The sequence below is a fragment of the Castor canadensis genome, chromosome 6 (assembly GCF_047511655.1).
Source record: "Castor canadensis chromosome 6, mCasCan1.hap1v2, whole genome shotgun sequence".
NCBI classification, from domain to species: Eukaryota; Metazoa; Chordata; class Mammalia; order Rodentia; family Castoridae; genus Castor; species Castor canadensis.
In genome coordinates this window covers 27,729,912-27,751,373 of record NC_133391.1, presented here as the reverse complement: position 1 = coordinate 27,751,373, position 21,462 = coordinate 27,729,912, and the positions used below count along the sequence as shown (strand labels likewise).

The window sequence follows — 21,462 nt, the reverse complement described above, 5'->3', positions numbered from 1 at the left end:
ACGTGGAGGTATTTTGCCTAGTTTCTGTCCGTTTGGATTGTGTTACTGTTGTATGTAAGCAAGCACGACACTTTGGGAGTGTCTCCATTTGAAAACGAGTCCTCGAATAACGCCACTAAGTTTAATGGGCTCGGCAGGAATCAGATCAACCCATGTGGGCGCCTGGTGCATTTGGAAAATCCGTGAGTGGCTCTTAAACACAAAACGTGTGTAGACCTGAATAAGTCAGGGTCCGTAGTAGAGACCCAGGGGAGTCTGCAGGAGTAATTTTTTGGAGAGAAAAATGTGAGGATACACATGCAGTTTTAAAATCTCTAGAGGCGAGGTATACATTAGCTTCCTCCCCTACTGGTCTTTTCACCAGCCCAGAGCACTTTGTCATGTCATAGATACGGGATAATTCACTCATCTCTAGTCTTCCTCTTCACTTTTTATGCTTTCTTAAAATCCCTCTTCATCTTCTCCTTGAAGGCGTTTTTCCCCTGCTCTTAAAGGACATGAAATTATTTCTAATCTTATTCTGAGAATTAGAAAACCTACAGAAAAATTAAGTTTTAGGTTACTATCAGTAAGCAGCTAAAATATTGGTGGAGACGTGTATTCATTTTTAGCAGAATATTTAAATGTGCCCTTAATAGTATGTGAAAAAAAATTGAGATATCATTGAGCATTTTTAAATTTCAAGACTTTTTTGTAGTTGGATTAAGAGTGAACTGTGATGAGCACATTCTCACATCAATATAATAATTTTGGGAGTAGACTCTAAAGGAGACTCAATGGCATTAATTACTTGGCGAAGGCTTTAGAAAATAAAGACTTGCATTTACAGAAGGTAAGCTGAACTGTGGGCCTTTATAGCCTTTGATTTTTTTCTAAAATCAGATAACTAGTGAAACAGACCACTTAATGCTTTATGTTAGCAGAGGTAGCTGTCTCCTTTCTGCTAGTATTGAAAATGAGATATTCTCTTCCCCTACCCCTCCACCGGAAAACTCATAGTGTAATAAATTAGAACTTTATTTTAAATAACAAATTCTTAAAGAGTAGTTAAGTTCCTCTTACGCATATGGAAAGCATTTTATTTATGTATAACCAGGGTTTGCTTGCTTGTTTGTTTTTTTAAAATGGTCCAGAGTATTCAGTCACTGGAATGGTATTTAGTTACCACAGTTGATCAGTGTTGACTGCAAGTATAGGAACAGTTTTTGCCATTTTTTGCTTTTTTTTTTAATCCATCCAAGTTACATTATGTAGTTAGTAGAAGTTCACAAATCTATTTCCTCCTTTAGTCATCAAAGCAAATTATTACAAACTTTTTCAGTCTCTTTCAATTTACAGAAAACTGGATTTAATCTACTGGTGAAAAGTATGATCGTATTACTTTTTCATTTGAAGGCCCCAGGTTTGTGTCTAACCAGGAGATAATAAGTATGTTTTCCTAGAACTAAGCTGTCTTTGAAGCTAGTGGCAGAAAATGAAAGTGTCTGCATTTAATGTAAATGTTTAAGGATTTTGACTAGAAATTAGAGAAGGAAAACATAACCCTTATGCTGCCTGCTGCCCTCTGATAATATTTACCCCAATGTGGATCTGGTAGAGGAGGATGACAAAACATCCTGAGATACAACCTTTTACCTGGCAGGGTCTAGCACCAACTGGTCCACTCATTCATTGTTGATACAGTATTCAAGTCATTTAGTTTTAGCATCTCCAGTTCCTCTTTCTAATTGTCTTTAACCTTTTTATGTCCATAAAGGAAGCATAAAAATGAGCGTAATCAAAGAAACAAGCACTATTATTGAGAAGGAAGCAGAAATATTCCTGCGGTAAATAAAATGACTGTTCATTTCATTTGCGTTTCACTGTATTGGTGACCTCAGTAATGGCATGGTGATATTTTTCTGAGGCTGACTTGAACTCCACCAAATGCTTCTCATAACTTTTGATGGCGGCTTGAAGCTGTGTTTTCTCCACTGCTCCCAGGATGGCACGGAAGATCATATCTATGCCAAGGCCAAGAACAGCCACTCCAATACTTCCAAGGAGAGAAGCACCAATTTGAGTTAGTACAGTGACCAGCTTGTTAATTATGCCACTTGTGACATTGGAGCCCACGAGTTTAACAGCCACTGCACTGGCTGCAGATGTAGCTTCTCCCAGGATGACTGATATAACCTTTTGTACGATTGCAATTTTCTCTGTTTCCCTTTCCTTAATATCCTGAAGTTTTCTATAAAGGGTTGGCTCTAGTTTATCTTTCAGTGCTTCATCCACCATTTGCAATTCCTTTTGGATTTTCATAATGGCTTGAATGATAATATCACAATTTTCTTTGATGGTCCCATGTCTTTTCATTTCAATGAAGTCTAGCCTGCACCCCAGGTGCGTATTTAGAACTCCGATTAGTTTATTGGTGGCTTGGAAGCTGTCAGATAAGCAGTCAAGGAGCTGCTGGTGTAGGCGGCTTACTTCTTGCCTTCTCCTTGGGTTTTCTGGGTAGAGGAAGTCACTCTGAGCCATATTTCAAATATCCCTGAAAAAATAAAACAGTATATCTTCACAAAATTGTCTTGAAAAATATCTACCATATGAATCTGGTCATAAATCTTCATGTATATAACAAAGTGGCAATGTGCATATAAAAAATCCCTTAGGAAACAGGTTTTTCAAGCATTTTTTTTTTTTATGAAACTTGGGCGACAAAACAGAATCCATTGATGCATAAATTAAGGCATTAGATTTTTATTGGGAAATTCTAAAAAGGAAATATGCTTATCAAGCATCTGGTTATTAATAAATAACATGATTAACACCAGGAAATACTTAAGAACTTTTATTTGAAACAGACCCCAAATCAAAGTGTTAGCTCTTGATTACTAATGTTCCCTAATTTCCCCAAACCCTAGTCATCATATTGAATGTACCTGCTAGATTGATTTTGCTGATATGTGGGATTAAACTAGTAGTCAGGGTCAGAAGAGTATTAAAACCTCTTTCAGGGCTACTGACATAAATTTTGTGTTTATATATTTGGTTATCTTAATTTAAAATACTCAAATCACTTTTATATTTTTCATGGGTAAATTACTTGTTTTCAAAGCCTAAGGGACATCCAAAGGCAACACACATAAAATTAGAATCCTAGAGGGGATTCCAAGATGGCGGCTAGAGGTAGGAAGCAGAAAGTGACCCTCCTATAGTGAAATCTTGGAGAGACGCTGGAGACACACTTTGCAGGCATAATCACCGAGAAAAGGCATAACTTTGACCCCTCCACATCTCCAGCCAGTGCAGAGAATCTCCACTTCATGTTAAATGGAGAAACGAGGAGGGCCCCCTGGGCCGCCAGTGGCTGGTGCCCATACGGCTTGGGAAGACGCGGACCAGGTGAGCTTCGCCCGCGGTAGCCCCACAGACAAGCCTGGGCCAGAGCAGCATAGTCCCCTGGACAGACTGACCTCCACCCGGGAAAAAAAAAAGAGAAACTGAGTAATAAGCAATAAGAACAGTTAAGACATGCTGGAAAGAGGGTGGGGAGCCCTGAGCGCTGAAGATTGGGGGAAGGGAATCCTTCCTGGGACTGTAAATAAACAAGCCAGGTGGGCCGGAGAGCCTCTGGCGGGAGTGGGACGCGCGCCCAGCAACCAGGAGTGGGGAAGCTTGTGAGAGTGGAGGAGGGAAGACCCACTTCCCACGTGAACTGTAAATAAACATGGCGGCCGGCAGGAGCAGCAGCACCACCCAGTAAGCAGGAGCAGGAAAGCTTCTGAAAGTGGCAGTGGGAGGAAAACTTCAGAGGAGAGGGGGGGAAGACCCACCTCCCACATGAACTGTAAATAAACACGCAGGCCTGACAACGCGGGGGCAGTGTCACCTTTCCCAGTGCTTGGAAAGGGGAAAGCCTGTAGCAGAGGCTCCCGCACAGGAGAACTCTGAGCAAACAAAGCCTGTGGGACCAGGTGAGTGCTAGCTCACCCCAGAGATCTGCATAAATAACGCTGCCAGCTACAGGCTGAGAGCAGCAGGCAGGCAAGCCACAGTTGCAGATACCACTCTCAGAACTGTCTCCAGACGCTTTTTTTTCTTTTTCTCCCTACCTTTGATGAGAGAACAACCGAATTACACCTGCAAGCCGAAAAACTTACTGAAATTGTATTGCATTTGAACTGGGGACACTTGGTGGGGCTTTTGTGTGTGTGTGTGTGTGTGTGTGTGTGTGTGTGTGTGTGTGTGTATGTGTATGTGAGTGTGTAGTTTTGTTCTACTTTATGCATCCCCTTTGATGAGACAACTACAGAACAACATCTGAGGCACCAACTCCAGGACTGGAGATTGAGACGGACACCCAAATTATTAAGACTGAAACTGCATTGCATATAAACTTGGAAGTTTTTTGGTTTTTTTTTTTTAATTTTCTATTTTCCATTTTATTTTAATTTATTTTTATATATAGATATTACTTTCATTTACCTATTTTTTATTTTTTTATCTTTGATTTTCAATCCTCTATCTCTCTAATGTCTGTTCAGCTTACTGTCGATTAGTACACTAACACTCCCTGTTTATACCTTTGAAACTCTCTTGTCTGATACCTTGTTCTGCTTTCTCCCTCTTGTCTGTATATTTGTTTTCCCCTTTTCTTTAACTTCTTGCTTTCCATCTCAGCTCACTCTTCCATTCTAAATATTACCATTGTTACTATTACAAGCTAGAAAATACTTAATTACACACAGTACAGGGACAGTAACAACACCAAGGACAATGACGGGAAGACAGAAAAAACAGGGAAACCAGTTTCCCCACAGCAAAAAATTAGTACAGGAACCAGAGGGGAATGAAGAGAACAGAAACTCAGATCCAGACTCCAACAAAATGAAGATAAACTATGCCAAAGGACCCAATGAAGCCCACAAGAATAATTTAAAAGAAGACATACTACAAGTACTCAATGAGAATTTTATAGAGATGATACTGGATAGGGTCAACCAAAATGTACAGGAGACACTCAAGAAATTCCAAGACAATAAAAATAGAGAATTTGAAAAAGCAAAAGAAGAAATAAAGGAAACCATAGAAGCACTGTATAAACACCAAAGTGAAAGAGAGAACACAATGAATAAATGGATAAATGAACTCAGGACAAAAATAGACAACAATAAAGAAGAAAACTGCCAGGATATGGAAGACCTCAGAAAATAGAATGAAACAGAACTGCAAAACAAAACGGAAGGCCAATCCAGCAGAATAGAACAAACAGAAGACAGAATCTCAGAACTTGAAGATGAAATGGTAATTAAAGGAAAAACCGAAGAACTATTAATTAAACAACTCAAGACCTGTGAAAAGAAAATGCAAGAACTCACTGACTCCATCAAAAGACCAAACTTGAGAATCATGGGCATCGAAGAAGGAGAAGAGGTGGAAGCGAAGGGAATGCATAATATATTCAACAAAATAATAACGGAAAATTTCCCAATTCTAGAGAAAGATATTCCCATACAAATGCAAGAGGCCTCCAGGCCACCAAACAGACCAGATCAAAATAGAACTACTCCATGACATATCATCATTAAAACAACAAGTTCAGAAACTAAGGAAAGAATATTGAAGGCTGTAAGAGAGAAAAAACAAGTAACATACAAAGGTAAACCCATCAAAATCACAGCAGACTTCTCAACAGAAACATTAAAAGCAAGAAGAGCGTGGGGTGAGATCTTCCGGGCACTGAATGAAAATAACTTCAACCCCAGGATACTCTACCCAGCAAAACTATCACTCAAAATAGATGGAGCAATAAAAGTCTTCCATGATAAGCAGAAACTAAAACAATATGTGACCACAAAGCCACCATTACAAAAGATTCTGCAAGGGATCCTGCACACAGAAAGTGACACCCAACTTAACCATGAAAAGGCAGGCAGCACCAAACCACAGGATAAGAAAAAGCAAGACAGTAGAGAGGAACATTAAGTTAGGTACACACAATCAAACCTTCAAACAACTAAGACAACTAAATGGCAGGAATCACCACATACCTATCAGTACTAACGCTTAATGTTAACGGACTTAATTCACCCATCAAAAGACACCGTTTGACAAAATGGATTAAAAAAGAAGATCCAACAATTTGTTGCTTACAGGAGACTCATCTCACCGACAGAAATAAGCATATGCTTAGGATGAAAGGGTGGAAGAAGATTTACCAAGCCAATGGCCCCCGAAAACAAGCAGGAGTAGCAATACTTATCTCTGACAAAGTAGACTTCAAACCTACATTGATCAAACGAGATAAAGAAGGACATTCCATACTAATAAAAGGGGAAATAGACCAAAAGGAAATAATAATCATCAATCTGTACGCACCCAATGTCAACGCACCCAATTTCATCAAACATACCCTGAAAGACCTAAAAGCATATATAAACGCCAACACAGTGGTTGTGGGAGACTTTAACACTCCATTATCATCAATAGATAGGTCATCCAAACAAAAACTCAATAAAGAAATCCAAGATCTAAAATATGCAATAGATCAAGTGGACCTAGTAGATGTCTACAGAACATTTCATCCAACCTCTACACAATATACATTCTTTTCAGCAGCCCATGGAACCTTCTCCAAAATAGATCATATCCTAGGGCACAAAGCAAGCCTCAGCAAATATAAGAAAATAGAAATAATACCATGCATACTATCTGACCACAATGCAGTAAAAGTAGAACTCAACAACAAAAGTAAAGACAAAAAACATGCAAACAGCTGGAAACTAAATAACTCATTACTTAATGAAGAATGGATCATCAATGCAATAAAAGAGGAAATTAAAAAGTTCCTGGAAGTCAATGAAAATGAAAACACAACCTACCGGAACCTATGGGACACAGCTAAGGCAGTCTTGAGAGGAAAGTTTATAGCCATGAGTGCATATATTAAAAAGATTGAAAGATCCCAAATCAATGACCTAATGATACATCTCAAACTCCTAGAAAAACAAGAACAAGCAAATCCCAAAACAAATAGAAGGAGAGAAATAATAAAAATAAGAGCTGAAATCAACTAAATAGAAACCAAAAAAACCATACAAAGAATTAATGAAACAAAAAGTTGGTTCTTGGAAAAAATAAACAAGATCGATAGACCCCTGGCAAACCTGACTAAAATGAGGAGAGAAAAAACCCAAATTAGTAGAATTAGGAATGCAAAAGGGGAGATAACAACAAACACCATGGAAGTCCAGGAAATCATCAGAGACTACTTTGAGAACCTATATTCAAATAAATTTGAAAATCTAAAAGAAATGGACAGATTTCTAGATACATATGATCATCCAAAACTGAACCAAGAGGAAATTAATCACCTGAATAGACCTATAACACAAAATGAAATTGAAGCAGCAATCAAGAGTCTCCCCAAAAAGAAAAGTCCAGGACCTGATGGATTCTCTGCTGAATTCTATCAGACCTTTAAAGAAGAACTGATACCAACCCTCCTTAAACTGTTCCATGAAATAGAAAGGGAAGGAAAACTGCCAAACACATTTTATGAAGCCAGTATTACACTTATCCCAAAACCAGGCAAAGACACCTCCAAAAAGGAGAACTATAGGCCAATCTCCTTAATGAACATTGATGCAAAAATCCTCAACAAAATAATGGCAAACTGAATTCAGCAACACATCAAAAAGATTATTCACCACGACCAAGTAGGCTTCATCCCAGGGATGCATGGGTGGTTCAACATATGAAAATCAATAAACGTAATAAACCACATTAACAGAAGCAGGGACAAAAACCACTTGATCATCTCAATAGATGCAGAAAAAGCCTTTGATAAGATCCAACATCATTTCATGATAAAAGCTCTTAAGAAAACTAAGAATAGAAGGAAAGTTCCTCAACATTATAAAAGCTATATATGACAAACCTACAGTCAGCATTATACTTAAAGGAGAAAAATTAAAACCACTCCCTCTAAAATCAGGAACCAGACAAGGATGCCCACTATCTCCACTCCTATTCAACATAGTACTGGAATTCCTAGCCAGAGCAATTAGGCAAGAAGAAGGAATAAAAGGAATACAAATAGGTAAAAAAACTGTCAAAATATCCCTATTTGCAGACGACATGATCCTATACCTTAAAGACCCAAAAAACTCTACTCAGAAGCTTCTAGACATCATCAATAGCTATAGCAAGGTAGCAGGATATAAAATCAACATAGAAAAATCATTAGCATTTCTATACACTAACAATGAGCAAACGGAAAAAGAATGTATGAAAACAATTCCATTTACAATAGCCTCAAACAAAACCAAATACCTAACAAAAGATGTGAAAGACCTCTACAAGGAAAACTATACACTGAAGAAGAGATTGAGGAAGACTATAGAAAGTGGAGAGATCTCCCATGCTCATGGATTGGTAGAATCAACATAGTAAAAATGTCGATACTCCCCAAAGTAATCTACATGTTTAATGCAATTCCCATCAAAATTCCAATGACATTCATTAAAGAGATTGAAAAATCTACTGTTAAATTTATATGGAAACATAAGAGGCCACGAATAGCCAAGGTAATACTCAGTCAAAAGAACAATGCAGGAGGTATCACAATACCTGACTTCAAACTATATTACAAAGCAATAACAATAAAAACAGCATGGTACTGGCACAAAAACAGACACGAAGACCAGTGGAACAGAATAGAGGATCCAGATATGAAGCCACACAACTATAAGCAACTTATCTTTGACAAAGGAGCTAAAAATATACGATGGAGAAATAGCCTCTTCAACAAAAACTGCTGGGAAAACTGGTTAGCAGTCTGCAAAAAACTGAAACTAGATCCATGTATATCACCCTATACCAAGATTAACTCAAAATGGATCAAGGATCTTAATATCAGACCCCAAACTCTTAAGTTGATACAAGAAAGAGTAGGAAATACTCTGGAGTTAGTAGGTATAGGTAAGAACTTTTTCAATGAAACCCCAGCAGCACAGGAACTAAGAGATAGCATAGATAAATGGGACCTCATAAAACTAAAAAGCTTCTGTTCATCAAAAGAAATGGTCTCTAAACTGAAGAGTACACCCACAGAGTGGGAGAAAATATTTGCCAACTATACATCAGACAAAGGACTGATAACCAGAATCTATAGGGAACTTAAAAAACTAAATTCTCCCAAAACTAATGAACCAATAAAGAAATGGGCAAGTGAACTAAACAGAACTTTCTCAAAAGAAGAAATTCAAATGGCCAGAAAACACAAAAAAATGCTCACCATCTCTAGCAATAAAGGAAATGCAAATTAAAACCACACTAAGATTCCACCTCACCCCTGTTAGAATAGCCATCATCAGCAACACCACCAACAACAGGTGTTGGCGAGGATGCGGGGAAAAAGGAACCCTCTTACACTGTTGGTGGGAATGTAGACTAGTACAACCACTCTGGAAAAAAATTTGGAGGCTACTTAAAAAGCTGGACATCGATCTACCATTTGATCCAGCAATACCACTCTTGGGGATATACCCAAAAGACTGTGACACAGGTTACTCCAGAGGCACCTGCACACCCATATTTATTGTGGCACTATTCACAATAGCCAAGTTATGGAAACAGCCAAGATGCCCCAGCACTGACGAATAGATTAAGAAAATGTGGTATCTATACACAATGGAATTTTATGCAGCCATGAAGAAGAATGAAATGTTATCATTTGCTGGTAAATGGATGGAATTGGAGAACATCATTCTGAGTGAGGTTAGCCTGGCTCAAAAAACCAAAAATCGTATGTTCTCCCTCATATGTGGACATTAGATCAAGGGCAAACACAACAAGGGGATTGGACTATGAGCACATGATAAAAGCGAGAGCACACAAGGGAGGGGTGAGGATAGGTAAGGCACCTAAAAAATTAGCTAGCATTTGTTGCCCTTAACGCAGAGAAAATAAAGCAGATACCTTAAAGCAACTGAGGCCAATAGGAAAAGGGGAACAGGTACTAGAGAAAAGGTTAGATCAAAAAGAATTAACCTAGAAGGTAACACCCACGCACAGGAAATCAATGTGAGTCAATGCCCTGTATAGCTATCATCTCAACCAGCAAAAACCCTTGTTCCTTCCTATTATTGCTTATAGTCTCTCTACAACAAAATTAGAAATAAGGGCAAAATAGTTTCTGCTGGATATTGGGGGGGGAGAGGGAGGGGGCGGAGTGGGTGGTAAGGGAGGGAGTGGGGGCAGGGGGGAGAAATGAACCAAGCCTTGTATGCACATATGAATAATAAAAGAAAAATGAAAAAAAAATAGAATCCTAAAAATTCCTCATGATTAGAGTATATATTTGAGATTCTTTAGACTGAAATCTTATTTGGGGAGAAAGTGCGTACTTCTCTGTGCCCCACTATTCAGGGGACAAATGCAGTAATGACTGTGTCTGGTATTCTCTGTTTGCAAAGCTTGTATATTATTTAGAATGGTCTGCATTGCTTTTGGCCATTATTAAGATAAGGTAGGAAAATAATGCCATCTTGCAAAAGTATTAAAGAATAAGTAGTTAGAATACACTGCAGAAAAAAACACTTGTGCTGTGCTACTGGCTCTCAGAAGTATTTAGAGGATAAAAAAAAAAGTCTTTTCTGAGTTTATCTGAGTGAAAAATGTAAGTCTGAGCCCAGTAAGAACAGTATGTTACTTAATATGTGGGCCAGAGGTTGACTTCTGTGTGTTGGCACTTTTATTTTTCTGTCAAACTCTTAGGAGAAATGAAAGAACATAGGCTCCTTTATTTGCTTCTGCATGGGGTCTGACACATTCTCTCTGAGTAAACAGCATCCTGATTCATTTGGCCCCTATTCTAGCACCACAGATCTTAATCTAGATATGGAATCTTCAGAAACATGTGATGAACATACATTTTTTCCTTTAAAATAGCAAACTTGGAAATTGTCTATCCTTCAAGTGATAAAAAAGAAACATTTAAAAAAATACCTTGGGAATATGTAGTAAATAACCAGAAAAATGCATCGAGACTCCCTGGTGAAATGAACTACTGTATTCAGAAATTCACTTTTCTCCTTGATTAAGATCCAGTACACACACACACACACACACACACACACACACACACACACACACACACACGATAGACACAAATGTCCACAAAGTGTACTTGGAAAACTGATTCTATTCTATTAAAAATTTACCAAACTCACCAGAGGGTTCTAACTGAAATTTGGTAAGCACAAATTTGGACTTGATTCTCTTTTTTCTTTTAGAAATTTTCCATTAAACTTTGTTCTCCTCCTCTTCCTAGTTTTCAGATTTATCATGAAATGCAAAGTAGTTTCTGATTGGAATTCAGAAGACAGCTAACTCCACCTACTCAGATATGTAGGTGAAAGGAGTCTTTCTTACTCTGAAAAAGTGGAAAGTATCTGAAGCTGCTATCATATGTCCTTATATATAGGTATAACTTCCAAAACAGGTGTGTGCTTCTAGACCGATAAATAGAGGTATGAAAATTCTTCCTAGAGGGGAGGTTGAATGCTGCCCAGTGTTCAGTTCTTTTTCAATTAACTAATTTTATCACAACTTTACAAATTAATCACAAAATATATCTGAAAGACTGAACAGACAAATTAAATTTTTTTCAGGAAGAGTAATACTGGGACCCTCACTCCATATTAAAACACCATAAAAAACACAGTTTTAAGGTCAGTCTTGTACAGGTGCAAGAGTAGATAGTGTCATGAAAAAAAGTCCTCCAAGAAGCCCTTTCTATCCACTTAATAATAAATGTATCTCAAATCACTAATACATTTGGCGGGGTAGGGGGTAGTACTGGGGTTTGAACTCAGAGCCTCACACTTGCAAGGCAGGCACTCTACCACTTGAGCCACTCCACTGGTCCTCAAATTGATAATAACTGAAATTACTATTTCATAAATGGCTCTGATGTAATGGACTAGGCTTTGGAGTTAAAAATTAATAAAAATTAATAGAATATGTTAAAAAAAAAGCCAGATGGTAGAGTCACTATGAGAACATGAATAAGTCCCAGATGTCTGCATGGAAGAGGGTTTCATAAATGTAAAGACGATGGGGAAAAAAAAGCACATGCAAAAATTTGACCAAAAACCATGATCATGTGAACAGAACTGAAGGCAAGCTGGGAAATATTTAATATACATGAATTAATTTTGAGGAGTTTTATTGTTAATAAGAAAACCCAGCAGTTTTAAACATTCAAGCCCACTTGCATTCTAGGATTTATACATCAATCTATCATTTTGTTCTAATAATTTTGAGTAAGAGGCATGATGTACTCAGAACTATTTTCCTTTTTAATAAAAAAGGACTTTTATTGTTCCAAGTCAGGCTTACCTTAGCTGTTATTATCTTGGAATGGGAAGTGTGTGGGGAGAATTCCGTAATGCAAATAGATTCTCTGCAGGTCTGCTACCATACCTGCTCAGGTATGTCTGAACTCCAATAGTAAGTACAACTCAAGGTTATTTCCACTTCCAAAATGAGACAAGAAGGGCTAGAGGTTTAGGAAGGGGAGAGGAGAGGACAGAAGGTAAAACTTGAATTCTATTTTGGACAGGTGAGGTTACAAGAGTTTGGTGAAGAAAGCAATGTATTAATTCATAGAAGGCCACTATTTTGGAATAAGCTCCTCCACCAGACACTAATGGACATACTAAAAATCGAATGGAGTCACTCATCTGTCAAGTTACCTAAGTTATCTCAATTTCCAAGAAATTGAGAGGTGACATCTAAACTTTCCCCCAAATAGGCCAGTTTCTACCACCACGATTATGAAGTTCCCTCTCCTTTAATCTTTACCAAAAATAATAAAAATAAAGAAGTAACCTGATGGTAACCAGTCAGTTATTTTCTAATTGCTCTGTTTCCCTGTTCCTGCCTCATAAGGAAAGTAACTTTTAAATGACCAATCTACATTTTGTTCTGTTTCTGCTTCCTTCAGTCCTTTTCTGTCTCTAAAACAAACCATTTGTTTTGGCACAGTTATCTAAAAGGTCATATTTTACTGGGTGTATGGTGGTATGCTAGACATACAAAGGATCAAAATACATAGACCCTGCTTTCTTGGAATTTCTAATTTGGTCAGGAAGTTAAGACATTTATAACTACAATATCAAGTTGAAAATACTTTATCACACAAAGTTATGGGTGCATTTGGTATGTGACTTGTGCAAATTCAAATGTTAAACAACCCATACTTTATAGTGATACTGTAGCCAAACAGAAACATTTGATCATCCAGTAAGATAATAATTTGTACCCTTTCAAGTTGATCTTAAATATGTGATTGATAATTGGGGAAAGGTTAGTCACCACGTAGAGAACTATAGTGTGCAATGTTTCTACTATTTCCCTTAATGATTTAATTTTGAGTCCCAGATTGATTACTCCACTCAGCAAAACAAAATCCCTGCAATTCATAGGACTTACTCTTAAAGATCAAAGTTGTTACTCCAGGCAAGCTTAAATTGACGTCTTACCAGTGACACAAAATACTGTGCCTGAGGGGAGTTCTGGGCCATATAATTGACTCCATCTTATTTTCAATGATTAAGTGGCGATTTAAACAATTGTAGCATTAGCCTGGTGATGCATTTTACCTAGATCTGGAAAACTACAAATTTGCATGGCAAATTTGACTTTAACATAATTATAGTTGTTACATGATGGAACTTTCTGTCAGCGAAAAATTACCACTTGGGGTGTTACCATCCACTCTCTACAGAGTTTGTGTTGTTATTTGAATTTTTTATTACAGTAGTGCAGGAAAGTTTCTAGAGCCCTGGAGCAGCCTGGTGGGGAATTGCCAGCCAGCAGGTGGTGCTCTTGGTCCCTGGTATTCTTTTCATCTGAGTTTTTGCTAAAGCACCTTTGCTCTCCTGGCTCTACACATTTGGGCTCCTGGTGGGTAAAATTTTATTTGAGATTCTGTTGCTAAGCCAGAATTTGATTTGTTAATTCCTAAAAACAACAATGAAACAAATGTGAAAGTGCTACTATAATCAGCATGCTCTAGAAAATTAAAATGGAAACAAAGATTAGCCTGAAGTAGATGCCAAGTGGAACTAACCTTGTCAATTTTATTGCATTGGGAAGTAAACATTCAAGATGAAAAAGTATATAAGAAATGGTAGGATATATTGATGATTGTCACAAAGTTAAGGTTTTGCTGTTACACAGTTGATTTAGTATTTCAGGAAAGGAATCATTACAAAATGAAAATGCATTGGTCACAGTTTCAAATAAAACTTTTCAGGGTACTTTTGTGAATAAAACTAGTGAATTGTCTTTCAAGGGCTATAGGAATTTAAAGGGATAAATTAATATTGAGGTGATTAAAGGAAGTTTCAGGAGAATGCTACATGTGAATTGTGCTCTGATAAATGGAAGAATTATAATCTGGAAAAATTAAAAGTGAAATGTTAGGTAAAATGAGTATTTTACAGCATAAAATCATTGTTGCTAATATATAGAGTTTCTGAAATAGAGGAAGAAAAAAATACCCACAAACTTACCATCTTATTTTTCTCTTTTGTTATGTCTACCTAAAATTTGTTTGTATGCATAAGTATCTTTACAAGGTTTTAACAATAGTGCACATAAAATTCCTGTTATATTCACTTAAATAGTTGACCATATTTCTAGTTTTATAAAAAATATTTTACTGATTATATAAACTATTCCATATCTTTACCATAATTTAATAAATCCCTAATTGTTTCACTATCTTAAATAATATTGATATAGGTAGTTAGTTTTTTTTCCCCTCCACTATCTGAATTATTTTTTTAGGCTAAATAGCTAGAAAAACTACATAATTAATGGGAATCGAATTTTTTTCATTACTTTGGACATGTATTGCAAATTGCATTCCAAAGCTTTTCACATTGACACTCAAAATAAGTTTTTTTCAGCAAGATATTGAGTCTGCTCCTGTTGAATTATTTTGATCAGGGAAGCATAAGGTAAAATTTCAAAAAGGGAGTACTTGTTTTTTAGGAATACACAGTGAAAAGGTTATAGGTGAGTTGATAGGGTCTCTGAAATTTGCTTCCAAGTAACTTGGAAGGGATAGTGGGGTATTACAGAGAAAATAAGATTTTCCTTGTTTTGATAATTTTTAAAGCTGGGTTATGGGTACATGGGAGTTTACTATATCATTGCCTCCAGTTTTGTGTAGATTTGAACTTTTCCCATCATAACAATTCAGGAAAGAAAGAGAAAGTGAAAACCTGACTCTGCTTGCATCTCTGATGTTGTCGTTAGTGCTCTCTGCAGTTTTACATTACTCTCTGCTGTTACTGTTCCTCGCTGTCAAATGGCTTTCTCCTGTCAGATGAGATTTGCTTATGTGGGGGTAGAGAAATAGGGTATAGACAAAGTTAGAATCCTTGCAGGAGGAAGTAACAGCTATATCTAGTTCTGGGCCTTATTTAGTTTAAACCAAAACCATGGAATTTAACTTAAAAAAAAAGTTCATTGTGATATGATGATACACTTTTTTTTTTTAAGGTTTTCTTTTTTTTTTTTCTTTTATTATTCATATATGCATACAAGGCTTGGTTCATTTCTCCCCCCTGCCCCCACCCCCTCCCTTACCACCCACTCCGCCCCCTCCCTCTCCCCCCAATACCCAGCAGAAACTATTTTGCCCTTATTTCTAATTTTGTTGTAGAGAGACTATAAGCAATAATAGGAAGGAACAAGGGTTTTTGCTGGTTGAGATAAGGATAGCTATACAGGGCATTGACTCACATTGATTTCCTGTGCGTGGGTGTTACCTTCTAGGTTAATTCTTTTTGATCTAACCTTTTCTCTAGTACCTGTTCCCCTTTTCCTATTGGCCTCAGTTGCTTTAAGGTGATACACTTTTTAATGTAAATATTTTGAGGAATATTCCTGAGCAGAAAGCACAATATCAAGGTTATTCATCAGTATTCATCAATGTTCACTTGTGATGCCTCTACTGTGGGCCTTGAGATTTTTTGTTTTAAGGAATGTTCCTCATTCTCAAGAAGATAACGGCTTACTTGGAGACACAGAGCAAAAGCCAAGTGTATTTAAATATGATTTAATTTATGAAGGAGTATGAGTTAGTATGAACTAGTATGAGCACCCTCTTTCACATTCATTGGCTTATAATTTTAATGACGTAGATGGAAATGTCCTCATCTACAGAAGCAACACACATTTTCACACAGGTGTCATTTCATCCTTCATCTTTCTAAAAGTGATGTCTTTACTGCTTCTGCTCTCCTGTGACTTAGTCTTAGAAGTTGTTCATTTTCTTCCTTCCCTGGTGTCTTCAGAGAAATAGAAATGACAGAATCATGCCATGGGATCCTTTTATAACAAAGCTATTTATGACCATGGAAGACTTACATGCTATTAAATATTGACAATTACAGTATTCTATTTATACCAACAGAAATATCCATATTACTTACCCTGCTATGTGTCCTGTTTGTGTCTGGCAGTTGTTTAAGAGTATTGTTGAAGTGCTTTTTCATCTGGTTTAGTCTGGATGTTTCTGGTGGAATGTGATGACTGACAGGCTTTGCTAGTCTCTGCTGGGTCCCTCTGCTTGCCTGGTTTACAGTCTACTTCTGCATGCTTAGACCTCAGAATTTTTCTGTTCCTATTTTAATATAAACCTAGTACATAGTAAGCAATGGAATTTGAAAGACTAATAAAGTGATAAAACTTGTTTTCAAATGTTTTGTTCTTTAGTAGGCTTTCTATTATTCAGAGGTGCTACACAATTCAGTAGAGAAGATGGTATCTTGATTGCTGCTCTGAGAGTCAGGGATTCCATCTCGTCAGCTATTTCAGATATTACATTTCCTTTAGCTTCTGTTGCATTTGGACTTTTGGCTGTTGCTGATTGCTTTATGTACGTTCTCAAGAGATACAAATCCAGATATAGCCAAATGTGTTGGTTTATTTATTTATTTTTTAAATTTGGTCTTCCTTTGGGTTAGGAGTTCTGTTCTTTATTACTACTTCTCTTCTTAGTGTGGTGAATTTGTCTATTGACTAGAATTTGTATTTTCCTGGAGCTGATACCACAAATTACCATAATTTTGTAACTTAAGGCAACAGAAGTTTGTCCTCTCACAGTCTGGAGACTAGAAGTCAAGCAAGACCTGCTTTCTTCTGGTGGCTCTTGGTATTCTTTCACTTGTGACCACATCACTCCATGGTTCCACTGCCTCCTACTCTTTTCTAGTGGTTACTCTAGAAAGTACTGTGTGCTTCCACACTTCGTACAACTATTTAGAATCAATATTCTGTCACTTTAAGAAAAACAAAGGAAACTTATAGCTATATGGGTCTCCTTACCCTTTCCCCTCCATCATGTAGTGTTATGTATGTGTGTGTATATGTATATAAATAGTGGAATCCCATTAGTGTTATTATTATTAATTTTTTTATAATTCCTGCTTCTCTCTGTGGTCTACCACCCCACTGTTTGATCCCTAAGGGTCCCTTTTTGTGGTGTTCTGATTAGAAAATAGAGGTTCAGCTCTTCCCATTGTTTACTTACTGCAATTGGGTCTCACCTCAGGGCAAAGTAGTGAGGGAAAAGAGTCACCATGCCTACCACCATCCCTGCAACACAGTTGCTTATTCCAGGTGGTAGAGTGGGAAAAGTGAAAAAGGGCTCCCCCACCTAGGTTCAGCCTTTGCAGTGCCCATTGGCAGGGAGTAGAGAAGTGGGGTTTGCATCGTTGCTGGCACTCATTACTCCAAAAGAGTTGCCCCTGGTTGTGCTTGTGATACATATGGGGCTGGAGAGGGGAAGTGGTGCTGCTGGATGGCACTCAAATGTCAGAAGGGTTCAGGGCTGCCTCTGCTCATGGGAAGTGGAGGAAGGGGCAAGGAATGCTGTTTTGTTGTGGGTACTTGAAACAAAAAAGATCTGCCCTTCAGAAGTTTCTGTTCATGGTTTATTAGTTAATAGATTTACTTATTTTTAGAGATTTCCCTATTTGGATTTGTTCACAGTTCTAGTTTTGGGCTGCCCTTGAGCCAAAGTGGGATGTCTAGGAAGCAGGAAAAGACAGAACTCAAAGTAGAAAAAAGCCACCCAAACCCCAAAACTCTCAGAGATCTTTGTTACTGCACTGTCATTTAGTGTTGTACTCTCTACCTGCTATTACCCACCTTTCAGAATTATCTGATAGTTACTTTATGAGTGCTATCCAGGAGTTTTAGTTGTTAGGAGCAGGAAAGATCAGAGGGAGTGTGCTTACTCTATCTCAACTGAGACCAGAACCATTGAGTATAAATTTCGATGCTATTTCCAGTCTTTTCCACCATACTGAATGGTTACTGAAGGTCACAACTTTGAGAGTAGTGTCATTCCATGTATCAGCGCATCTGTATATTCAGAACTAGCATATAATTTACCTATCATAGGTAATGAATATTACATATATGTAACACTGTGTGTAATGGGTATGATAGGAATCCAGTGATAAGAAGTATCCAGTGATACTTAATTATTTCTGTGAAATTATTTCTCCTCTTAATTATTTCTGTGAAAGCCAAAGATAATTTCTGTTTTGAAGTTTGTGTAGCTTTCCTGCACTCAGCAGGAATTATCCTCATGTTTACATTATACTTTCAGTCTCTTCATGGTTGCCAAATCCACTTTTAGTGGAAATGAATATTTTATTTAGATTTCTGCTGTGCTTTGCGGTGCTGAAACTTCTTTGTTGGAAAAATGTCTTCAGAGTCAGAAAAGGATAAAGAGAGACTGATTCAAGCTGCCAAAATGTTCTTTCATATACAAGATCTTGTTTCCTTCATAAATACATATACTGAATTGTTTAATGCTAATGTGAGTACTCAGATCTTCCCCATGGCTATGAAAGAAGATAGTGATATTAAGGATTTCTCTGAACTAATGCTCAAAAATTTTAAGGATTTCTCCCTAATTCTTTCAGTCTTAGAGTTGTGCCCCAGGATGTTGGGACAGCTAGGGAAATGAAAGGGACAATGACCAAGAAAAGTCTTGAGGTAGAGCCTTTCTGGGAAATGACTAGGAGAACAACTGGTGTTCTTCTAACAGAAGTCCTTGACTCATGATGGGAATGTCAATTGGGGCAGCTACTTGATATTAGAGATGGGTGGTACCCAGTTCAACCAAGATGGGTGGTCTTCAGGTGCTAGTGGCTCTTGTGAGACTGGCCATCACTCAGTGCCTCTCATAGATCTTTTTCCTACCTCTGGGCATCACCAACCTGCCCAGCCTCTGATGGCTTCCTATCTGCTGCTGCTTCCTAGCTTGTGGAAATATTGGAGGAAAACTATACTCTTCTTAATCCGATTGTTCTCATGTTTTGTTTATCTCAAATACTTTGGTTTTGAGTTCATCTCATTTTCTCTAAAGCCCTTCAGTTTTTGAGTAACACAGTGGAGAAGACTAACTTGTTTTGTCAGTGTTGTGCCTAGTCATACTCCATCTGAGGCCGTGAGCACAGTGTGGTCTAACTGAATGAGTGTTAAGTGGAGAGAAAGGGTGAACTGCCAAGCAACAACAAAAACCAAAACGCACAGCAATTTACTATAAAAATGAATAAAAGAAAGAGAAAAGTAGCTAAGGAAAGCGAGAAGGAAAAGAAAGAAGCTCTGTAATACTTGCAATACCTTTCCCCACTTTGTAGTTGCTAATCTTTGCTGCATCTTGGTGGCTCTGAAACCACCTTGCTCAATGTTGAATTTTACCAAACCAACTACTAATTTATTCATTGTAAATCAGTTTGATTCAGGTCATTAGACAGACAGTCCAAGAATTCTGATTCCCCAAGCAAATTAGATTGTACTGAAATTTTCTTTCACTTTTTAAAGAAGGTATAAGAGTACCTAGAGTACTTCAGGACAAAACCCTAGAAAGAAAACACTGTATTATAAATTAAAAATAAAATGGATCCAGAGTATTTTGTGCATGTAAAAGAAATAATGAATTACTTTAGTAAAATCACTATAGGAGAAAAATTAATATGCATCTTACTGTTTTTTCTCTTTCAACAATCCAAGTGAATTTATATGTAACTAGTGTCCATTCTATCTTCAGAAGATATCCCAATCTAACAAAGGAGGAGAAATTACAATGACATTTCTAAAACTGGTCTCCTATAATTTCATGAACTTTTAAACTTAGACTCTAAATCAATGGTCCAGTTTATGGATTTCATACTCAAAAACTTTGGACTGCAGGGAGAGATGGAGGGAGTGTGAACTATGTACAATTGTCCTTAATCAAACTTAAAAGTCTGTGTAATTTCAAAAGAATAATTTCTGCCTCCAGAGATTTGGCCTGTAAAGTAGCAGCAAGAGGAAGCACAAAGTTGTCACTAAAAAAATTTAGTTATTCTCTTAAGGATCATAATCATATAAGAAAAATGTTCCCAGTTGTATAGTAGAAACATCTGTAGGGTATATTAAAACATAGACTGCTGGACTACTGATATCATAAATTTGGGATCAGGACCTAGAATTCACATTTCTACCAAGTTCTTAAGGAATGCAGATGCTGTTTGTGCTGGGAGCATACTTTGAGTCACTAGGAGAATTGTCTCATAAAATTAAGACTCCTAATGGAGACAAAATGCTTTAGGCTGACATTTTTAGCTTAACTGTGTGGCTTTAACTTTCCTCTCTGCCAGAACTACCTACTTCCTGACCCTTACCTTCATGGATCATTGCTGTATCTTGTCTGTCTTTTCTACTCACCTCCCTTTTCCACCCATGGGAAGCCTCTCATCTAAATAAACCCTCTTTCTCTGATGGAAAGCTGCTTTACCTAGCCATAGTACAGAGGAAACTCAGTTTTTCTCATTTATGATTTGTACTTGTTGTTGGCACCAAGTTCTGGCATATACAGTTTATTTTTCTTTTCTTTTCTTTCTTTTTTTCTCCTTCCTGTCACCTCTTGCTCCTCTCAGATGTCTCAATGCTGTCTCCAACCAAAGCCTTCCTGGCTCTTCTTCATCCCTGCATTAGAAGGAATTTTGTTGCATGATGAAAAACTCAATTTTCCTTTTTGGTATTTTCTTTGTAACTTGTGTTCTAAATTTCTTCTAACAGATTATAAACTTATGAGTGTATTCAACTTTTAATTCCCTCGATATTTTATATATCACATACCTCAATAAATACATTCATATGGCAGTGGGAAGAAATATATTCAAGTTGTATTTCCTAACACGGTGTTTCATTACTGCCTCAATCAGGGCTCCCTGAAAACCTACCCCCAGACTCTCCACTAGGCAGCCATCATCCTGTCAAAGACCCTGTGCAATGATTTTAGAAAAGTGTCCGTGGAAATTCTTGGTCCTGTTAGTCTGGGAATCTTAACTTAAAAAATATTATGTTGAATATATGTTGGTAGTAGAATGG

General features: G+C 37.3%; 1 protein-coding gene across 1 annotated transcript; it reads right to left on the bottom strand.

Moving 5' to 3' along the window:
• Window positions 1-1,848: 1,848 nt before the first annotated feature.
• Smco3 (single-pass membrane protein with coiled-coil domains 3) lies at window positions 1,849-16,600 on the bottom strand. Its single transcript, XM_074076004.1, has 2 exons — window positions 16,503-16,600; window positions 1,849-2,533 (listed from the first exon to the last, which is right to left on the bottom strand). The coding sequence occupies exon 2, from the start codon at window positions 2,518-2,520 to the stop codon at window positions 1,849-1,851; it is 672 nt and encodes a 223-aa protein (XP_073932105.1). The 5' UTR covers window positions 2,521-2,533; window positions 16,503-16,600.
• Window positions 16,601-21,462: the final 4,862 nt, after the last annotated feature.